This window comes from Toxorhynchites rutilus, chromosome 3 (genome assembly GCF_029784135.1).
Source record: "Toxorhynchites rutilus septentrionalis strain SRP chromosome 3, ASM2978413v1, whole genome shotgun sequence".
In the NCBI taxonomy this organism is placed as follows: domain Eukaryota; kingdom Metazoa; phylum Arthropoda; class Insecta; order Diptera; family Culicidae; genus Toxorhynchites; species Toxorhynchites rutilus.
The window spans coordinates 245,179,518-245,188,722 of NC_073746.1; the positions used below are offsets into that span (position 1 = coordinate 245,179,518).

Below are 9,205 nucleotides of genomic sequence, written 5' to 3' on the forward strand. Positions count from 1 at the left end.
GTCACCACGTGTTCACTCATCCTTGGCTATCGATGTAGGGGAAGTCTGCTGATCACTGCATGTTGTCGCGGATTTCCGGGGAGTTGCTGAACGGGATCGCCTTCGCTGAATTTGTGTCACAATGGGTTCTCTTGGAATGGCGAAGATTTTCTTCGCTCCCGTTTGTCCTGAACCAGCTGGATCGGTTGTTTGCCCAGTTTGATTTCTTGTCCGTTTCAACTGCTCCTTTGATTTGATCACCTGCCATCCCGCTCCATTTTCCTCGTTTTTGTGAATATTATCGACTTCCATGTCGCCATTGCTTTGGCCAGGAAGATTCGGGAACTCTTCCGGTCGGATTATAGACTGACGGTTTGCCACGTCATTGACGAGGCACGAACTACTTCCGCCGCCGCTGCCATTTCCGCTGATGCTGTCATTGCCATTCGATCCCTTGTTGTTCGCATTTGAACCCAAGCGATCGGACAAGTTTACCGAAGGACGTTTCGGACAATCTACTTTCAGATGTTCTGTCGAGCCGCAAGAGAAGCATTTGTTCTGCAATCCGTCGTAGTACACCCTTGCCTTGATGTGCTGAATGAACACCTGCGCAGGTATTTCTTCCTTTACTTCCAAATGGATACCGCGTACTCCAGTCCATATTAGAAATCCGCTATCCGCATGGAAGCGTTCTCTAATCATCTGCTGAATGGTTCCGTATTTTTCAAAGACAGCCGCGATGTGTTTATCCTCCACTTCTGGTGGCAATCCGAAAACCCGGATGTACTTGAACGTTCCGCCCGCCGCCGAAACTGCAACTTGAAGCGTTGTTCCATTCTCGTACTCGAACGTGACGACTGGTCCTAGTTCCATCAGAACACGTTTCGTGATCCGCTCTGACTGAAACTTCACCATAATGCTGTAGTCCTCTCTGTACATCGCAGATAGCATTCCACTGTCCCATCCTTGCTTACGGAAGAAGCTAAACATTTCCTGGTTCGACGGATTAAAACTTTTGGAGCCAAAATGTAACTTCACCGTGTTTTGGCGGACGATTGCCTTATCCATTTCCAAAATGTTTCCTTTCAACTACAGATGAGGTTATGTTATCCGGGAGAAGTCGCGTGTTGAATTATATCGCACAATCAATGTATTGTTTGTTAATCAGAAGAGAGTTAGCTGATAAGCGTCCGTCTCGCATGAGATCTGAGCGTAAACTGCCAATTAAAATGTCGACTTTTGAAATCGGCTCAATGGTTGAAAATTTTAATCACTTTTGGAAGAAATCATGAATTTTACTAGACATATGCGAACAGACTCTAATCTTACGGCAAGTGTGACATTTTTCAAAGAAGTTTAGCTTATTGGTTTTAATTCAATATGTTGATCATCTAGATCGGTTCAGTAGTTCAAATGTTATGATTTTTTGCAAAAAGTCATTTTTGGATAAAAAGGGGGAAACATGATTTTTGGACCACCGGTTAATTTTTAAAATCAGAAACGAAAAAAGCCTCTCCGAAAACAAGATATGCAAGGCAAAAAATCCCCAGCTTTAAAGAAAAAAAATAAAGCGCCTAATATATCAATATCACGACCAACAGAGAGTATTTTCAGAAATAAAAATAACTTTTTACGGAGTATGCTCGAATCTGAAAAAATGTGATTAGTTCAAAGATCAATTTTTCATGTTATATTTTAAGCGTACATATATTATTCAGTCGCATAATTATTTAGTTATTTAATTTATTTCGATGAACTTGCCTTAAAATTTACAACTATACTATTACCACGTTTTGAATTTCTTTTATTCAATGTCCAGGTTCTATGGTGAAGCTTTATTTGTAAATTACGACACATCCGTCATCATTGGTGAAATACGACTATAAATATTGTGTATAGCACAGCAATTTAAGATTACAATACATATGGGTTTATTTTGATAATGCAAATATTAACAATATCATACATAAACCAATAAAAATGCGTTATAATATTTGTCCACAGCTCTTTCAGTGTCTATATATATTTTATTCAACGTTCAGTTCGTAATTTCTATCCCATTAACTATGTTTATCATGATAAAGCTAATATTGATAACATTATATACGAAACAATATACGAACCTCCCACCTTATATATGATGTCTCCCGCCGTTTTAGAGACATCTCAACATTCTGTTTAAATTTTAGAGCGAAAACCATCAGTCAATGTTTTCACTGTTTACATTTTCTTACCACAAATCGTTGCCACTTTTCCTCTCAAGTTTCACTTCTCTTCTCTGCCTTTCGTTTATCCGAGTCAGCTGTCGTGTGAAGACTGTCGCTAGAAGGCTGTCGCAAGAAGTCAGTTGCCGTAGAAACAGCCTTTATGCTTCGTGCAATGTTTTAAACGTTGTGGTTGCGAGTGAAGTAATCGTTCGATAAATGGACAGACTTTAACTGGACTGCTTTTTACACGTTGAGCCCCGCGTCGGTTCCTACGGGCTGACGTTGCGTTTTTTTTGGTAGAAAAGCACCAACTGACTGAGACTGACAGTTACAGAACAAGAAAATAAAAATATTTATAGGGTTTGTTTTCGGTTGTTTTACAAAATGTGACTAGTTTCTGGTTAAATTTCTGACTGTTTTCTATTTATACAATAAATATCTTTGGGAGCTGGGATCGACACTGATATTGGGCAAACATTTGGGTTGGCGCATTGGGCCCTTGATGCGGGCTGAATTGAAAGAGCGGCGAGAAAAAATTGGGGCTAAATGTGTACTGGGCAGCAATTCGCAAAACAATTGACGTCATATTCAAATTTAAGATTTGCGGTGAGGGACATTTGAATGTAACTTGAGATTGACATTACTATCGCATGACAAAAATTCTGATTAAATTACAGAAACATAATTTCCCTAAATCATATATCATACCTGCTGTCACACTCAATGAAAAACCTTCAACTCCGAACAGGTCATATGAAATCATTCTTCTGAATTGAATCTTCAGGTTGCAACTTAACATTGCGTTGACCTGGAAGTATTGTTGATGAAACGATTGTTAGAGGCAACAGATCAAAAAGTTAATTTTGTTTATTATGTCAATAGACTCCTCCTTAATCGAGTTAGACTATATGCAATATAGCCATCTCATTATCTTCGATATGAACTGCTTCAAATTAGGTTTGAGAAGCAAATGCCAATAGAATCTCTAGGGTATCAAAGGTTCCAATTTACAGCCAGGGCTGAGTTTGTAATGTGTTTGAATAGGAAAACACCAGTTAACTGAGTTCGTTACGGACGAAGTCTATTAATCCAAACATGTTTTCAGTTTATTACTTTGTACTGGAGCAAATTGAGCCGATGAAATCTACAGAAAAAGTAAAACAGAGGCGGGATCAACAACAAGTTCGTAACCGGTTGGCGTTGGAAAGAATTTATGGATTTCTCCTTCATAAAGCAAAAATTGAACCAATCTTTTACGGATCCTCCCACTTCCCACCATCTGGGAGTGTTTTTTTCTGTTTTCTTCGGAATGACATCATCTCGATATAAACAAAGTGGAAGCCAAGTGCGACATGGGAATCTTTAGTTTTAGAATAACGCATGGGAATTAAATATACATAATTCTGAAACAACAAGTTTCTAGCTTCAAAATGGTGTTCATATTTTTTCACGTCAAAGCAATAATTGGATAATATACATAATTTATTCAAGTTTCCAAAACTGCCCATCAATTGGCTATACAGACGATTATTATCTCATGACATATTCATAGTCGAAAGCAACTAAGGTAATTTTTCATGCTATCAAAATATCTCTGCAGTAAAAGTTCCTACTGGAACATTTTAAAAATCAAATGAAACCTTTTTAAATTAATTGAACCTTCACTGACCTAATTAGAAGTATATGTTTAGGTATTTAAGTCCATGATCTTTTGCAAACCATATTCCTATATTTTGCACACCTGACATCTGAACAAATGAAACTAAGAATATGTTTACCATCCATTATTCACATATTGGTTTGTTCATCTTTTAACCAAATACAACATGAACTAAACGGAAAAAAAATATTCAAAATTAGAATACTTACAAGTTGGTGAAGTGAAGGGGTTCAAAATAAAAGTAGTGCCATGGCGTACACGATCCCAGCCTTTCTGGTTATCTGAAACAACAAAAAATCGAACAAATTCTGAATCAGATTCTGAAAAATAGTTTTTGATAAAATGGCGGCCGCTTGAGAAAATGCTTTTTATGGCGATTTATACCTTTTTACAAATAGTAAAATTAAAAAAAAAATCGATTTATACGATATGGAAATGTATAAAGATTTATTCACATAAAATTGGAATAAATGGGTTCAGTAGAGCTTGAGAACTTATCCGTTTTCAGTCCTTCGACATAATTGAATTAGTGTTGCTCAATAGAAGATTATTGCCACCATCTTGTGACAAAACAATCATGGATAATTTTCAAATGACCCAATGTTTTGTCGCTCATTTCTTTGACCTTCACAGCTTTCAAAACGTCAAATTCAAAAATGTTTTTTTTTCTGGTGCGTCAATGTCGGATGACTTGTCATTTCGGTACAAGTGCTCACTAGATGGTGTATACATATACATGCGTATGCGTATACATAGCATACGCATAATTTGCGGCTAGAGCCGCAAAATCCTCCAACTCGTGGTCTAATTGTATTGTTTGTCACTGTATGAAAGGGCTACATTCAAATATTACCCAGCGAACCAATAATTTCGTATGTAGTGTATGATCCTGAGCGATACCTGTAACTTTAAAATGGTACCTGTAATCTCAAATCTGGAGTCTGGAGTTTTGGGTAAAACATTTGTCCTATATAAGGTTCAGCCTGATCATCATCTTCAATCATTTCAACGAAGTATCTCGGCTGAGACAATTTCTTTGGTTCACATTATTTTGAGCTGCTGAGCTCGAATGCTTGTTTGACAAAATTCAGTGATTATAGCTATTCAGATTGCATTTAGTTCCGTTACTTAAAGAGTGCTTGAGTTGAGAAGTGTACACGAACAAAACAAATTTAGTGATTTGGCAAAATGGATCAAGATATTCAGGTGTTCGACGGTTTGTCCTATGTACCTCTGGAGAATTCATCGAAATACTTTGACCAGCTAACGGATAGTTGTGAATACTATGACATTGGTGGAAGAACGTACACGAAATTGATGACGGGTTCATCTATGCAAATAAGTAACATCTTCGAAACTCACGGGAAAACAGTGAATGGTGGCATGGAGCAACATATGGGAACCGATTCAGTTTACATATCACCTGTGAATACTGTGCCACAACAAAACCTGGTCATCCCGTATCAACAAACCGAGGGGGAGATCGGCGATGAACAACCATTGCAAAACACTTTCGTAGGAAATGCCCAATCAAATACTATGCTGTACGCGCAGTATCTATCGCCCGACGATGTATCACTACAATATAGTTGTCTGCAACCGGGTCTATTAACGTCTAGCTCCGAATCACAATACCACTATGGAGAGCTACTGTCATCGAACAGTCCACACAATTCGGGCTATACATCGATGGGAAGTATCCTGTCGCATGAGAATAAGCTAGAACCAATAACTACGTATCAACAGGCCGTGGCGAATATTGATGCAGAACAACCGTCACAAAATACAATAGTTCATGATTATAGTATACAACAGACCATGAATACAGACATGAACAACGCATACGGTCAAAGTTTATGGTATACAGGACAGGGCCAACCAATTTATCTGGTGCCATCAACATCTAGCTCACCACAATCCCACTATGAAGAGCCGTTGTCGTCAAACAATTCACCACATTACGATTATCAGCAGCCATCAACTTCACGGATGAACGAGGTATCTCCAGGTGAACACAGCAATAATAATGTAGAAGCAATGCAACCTACTTCAATGAACCCCATTCCGGCTTCCGATTCAGCTCCAGAATCAAAACAATCCCCCAAATCGACTTCAGTTCTCAGGGGGAAACCCCAAAGGTCGGTAAGGCGCAATGTGGTCAAATACAGCGATTTCCAGTGCAACATATGCGGTGAATACTGCAAAAGCAAGAGTGGGCTGACGCAACATACAAAAATCCATGCAGGCTACGAACATCGATGTTCTCGATGTGGCAAACACTTCGAAACACAAGAAATACTTGACGAGCATATTGCAAAACATGTTCAGACCGACAAGCCGTGGAAGTGCGTAATATGTCCAAGAGCGTACATGAACAAGAGTGATCTCAAACGCCACGTGCAAGACCACAATCCGGCTAGCAAACCACACGGGTGCCCCAAATGTGCGAAAAGATTCAGTCGTGCCGACCAAAGGGATCTACACTTGGCATCACACGAACGCAAGGAGGCGAAACTCGGCCGAAAATCAGGTTAAAAGCGTTCGTTCAGACATTCCACTTTCTAAATATTTCATACTTGATATCCATAATCATAACATTTATACATTCATATTATTCATACTAGTTGGAACATTTCTAGAATACTTGATGCGATTTAATTCTGAGATACACTTTTCTGACTTTAAGATACTGTTGATTCGATAGCAAACGTGTTTCGACACCACCGCAGATTCTTTGACTGCTATTTGTATTCCGTTCTTTAGCCGTATATAAATAGTCGACAAGAACGTACATCTAATAACTTAGTAACTACTGACTCTTCTTCTGTACTACATGTACCATTATTCCTTTATTTCATCGTTACTATTCTCATTATTAGATCGAACTTCTGAAGTTGTTGGCGAATACTATATTGTACTATTTATACCCAAACCTGTTGACCTACGTACGGAGTTATTATATTACTGAGCGATTGTTGCTTCAAACTCAGTATGTATCGGTCAAAAGTAGCAGTACTTGATGCGGTGTTTGCTGTTGATTCTGTTGATATAGATTATATTTTTCACTATGTTTAGCGATTAATTGACGTCATATTCCAATTTAAGATTTGCGGTGAGGGACATTTGAATGTAACTTGAGATTGACATTACTATCGCATGACAAAAATTCTGATTAAATTACAGAAACATAATTTCCCTAAATCATATATCATACCTGCTGTCACACTCAATGAAAAACCTTCAACTCCGAACAGGTCATATGAAATCATTCTTCTGAATTGAATCTTCAGGTTGCAACTTAACATTGCGTTGACCTGGAAGTATTGTTGATGAAACGATTGTTAGAGGCAACAGATCAAAAAGTTAATTTTGTTTATTATGTCAATAGACTCCCCCTTAATCGAGTTAGACTATATGCAATATAGCCATCTCATTATCTTCGATATGAACTGCTTCAAATTAGGTTTGAGAAGCAAATGCCAATAGAATCTCTAGGGTATCAAAGGTTCCAATTTACAGCCAGGGCTGAGTTTGTAATGTGTTTGAATAGGAAAACACCAGTTAACTGAGTTCGTTACGGACGAAGTCTATTAATCCAAACATGTTTTCAGTTTATTACTTTGTACTGGAGCAAATTGAGCCGATGAAATCTACAGAAAAAGTAAAACAGAGGCGGGATCAACAACAAGTTCGTAACCGGTTGGCGTTGGAAAGAATTTATGGATTTCTCCTTCATAAAGCAAAAATTGAACCAATCTTTTACGGATCCTCCCACTTCCCACCATCTGGGAGTGTTTTTTTCTGTTTTCTTCGGAATGACATCATCTCGATATAAACAAAGTGGAAGCCAAGTGCGACATGGGAATCTTTAGTTTTAGAATAACGCATGGGAATTAAATATACATAATTCTGAAACAACAAGTTTCTAGCTTCAAAATGGTGTTCATATTTTTTCACGTCAAAGCAATAATTGGATAATATACATAATTTATTCAAGTTTCCAAAACTGCCCATCAATTGGCTATACAGACGATTATTATCTCATGACATATTCATAGTCGAAAGCAACTAAGGTAATTTTTCATGCTATCAAAATATCTCTGCAGTAAAAGTTCCTACTGGAACATTTTAAAAATCAAATGAAACCTTTTTAAATTAATTGAACCTTCACTGACCTAATTAGAAGTATATGTTTAGGTATTTAAGTCCATGATCTTTTGCAAACCATATTCCTATATTTTGCACACCTGACATCTGAACAAATGAAACTAAGAATATGTTTACCATCCATTATTCAAATATTGGTTTGTTCATCTTTTAACCAAATACAACATGAACTAAACGGAAAAAAAATATTCAAAATTAGAATACTTACAAGTTGGTGAAGTGAAGGGGTTCAAAATAAAAGTAGTGCCATGGCGTACACGATCCCAGCCTTTCTGGTTATCTGAAACAACAAAAAATCGAACAAATTCTGAATCAGATTCTGAAAAATAGTTTTTGATAAAATGGCGGCCGCTTGAGAAAATGCTTTTTATGGCGATTTATACCTTTTTACAAATAGTAAAATTAAAAAAAAATCGATTTATACGATATGGAAATGTATAAAGATTTATTCACATAAAATTGGAATAAATGGGTTCAGTAGAGCTTGAGAACTTAGCCGTTTTCAGTCCTTCGACATAATTGAATTAGTGTTGCCCAATAGAAGATCATTGCCACCATCTTGTGACAAAACAATCATGGATAATTTTCAAATGACCCAATGTTTTGTCGCTCATTTCTTTGACCTTCACAGCTTTCAAAACGTCAAATTCAAAAATGTTTTTTTTTCTGGTGCGTCAATGTCGGATGACTTGTCATTTCGGTACAAGTGCTCACTAGATGGTGTATACATATACATGCGTATGCGTATACATAGCATACGCATAATTTGCGGCTAGAGCCGCAAAATCCTCCAACTCGTGGTCTAATTGTATTGTTTGTCACTGTATGAAAGGGCTACATTCAAATATTACCCAGCGAACCAATAATTTCGTATGTAGTGTATGATCCTGAGCGATACCTGTAACTTTAAAATGGTACCTGTAATCTCAAATCTGGAGTCTGGAGTTTTGGGTAAAACATTTGTCCTATATAAGGTTCAGCCTGATCATCATCTTCAATCATTTCAACGAAGTATCTCGGCTGAGACAATTTCTTTGGTTCACATTATTTTGAGCTGCTGAGCTCGAATGCTTGTTTGACAAAATTCAGTGATTATAGCTATTCAGATTGCATTTAGTTCCGTTACTTAAAGAGTGCTTGAGTTGAGTTGGAGAAGTGTACACGAACAAAACAAATTTAGTGATTTGGCAAA

General features: G+C 37.4%; 1 protein-coding gene across 1 annotated transcript; it reads left to right on the forward strand.

Moving 5' to 3' along the window:
* The first annotated feature begins 5,034 nt into the window (after positions 1 to 5,034).
* LOC129774086 (zinc finger protein 37-like) lies at positions 5,035 to 6,381 on the forward strand. Its single transcript, XM_055777784.1, has one exon. The coding sequence runs from the start codon at positions 5,035 to 5,037 to the stop codon at positions 6,379 to 6,381; it is 1,347 nt and encodes a 448-aa protein (XP_055633759.1).
* The last annotated feature ends 2,824 nt before the right edge of the window (positions 6,382 to 9,205 follow it).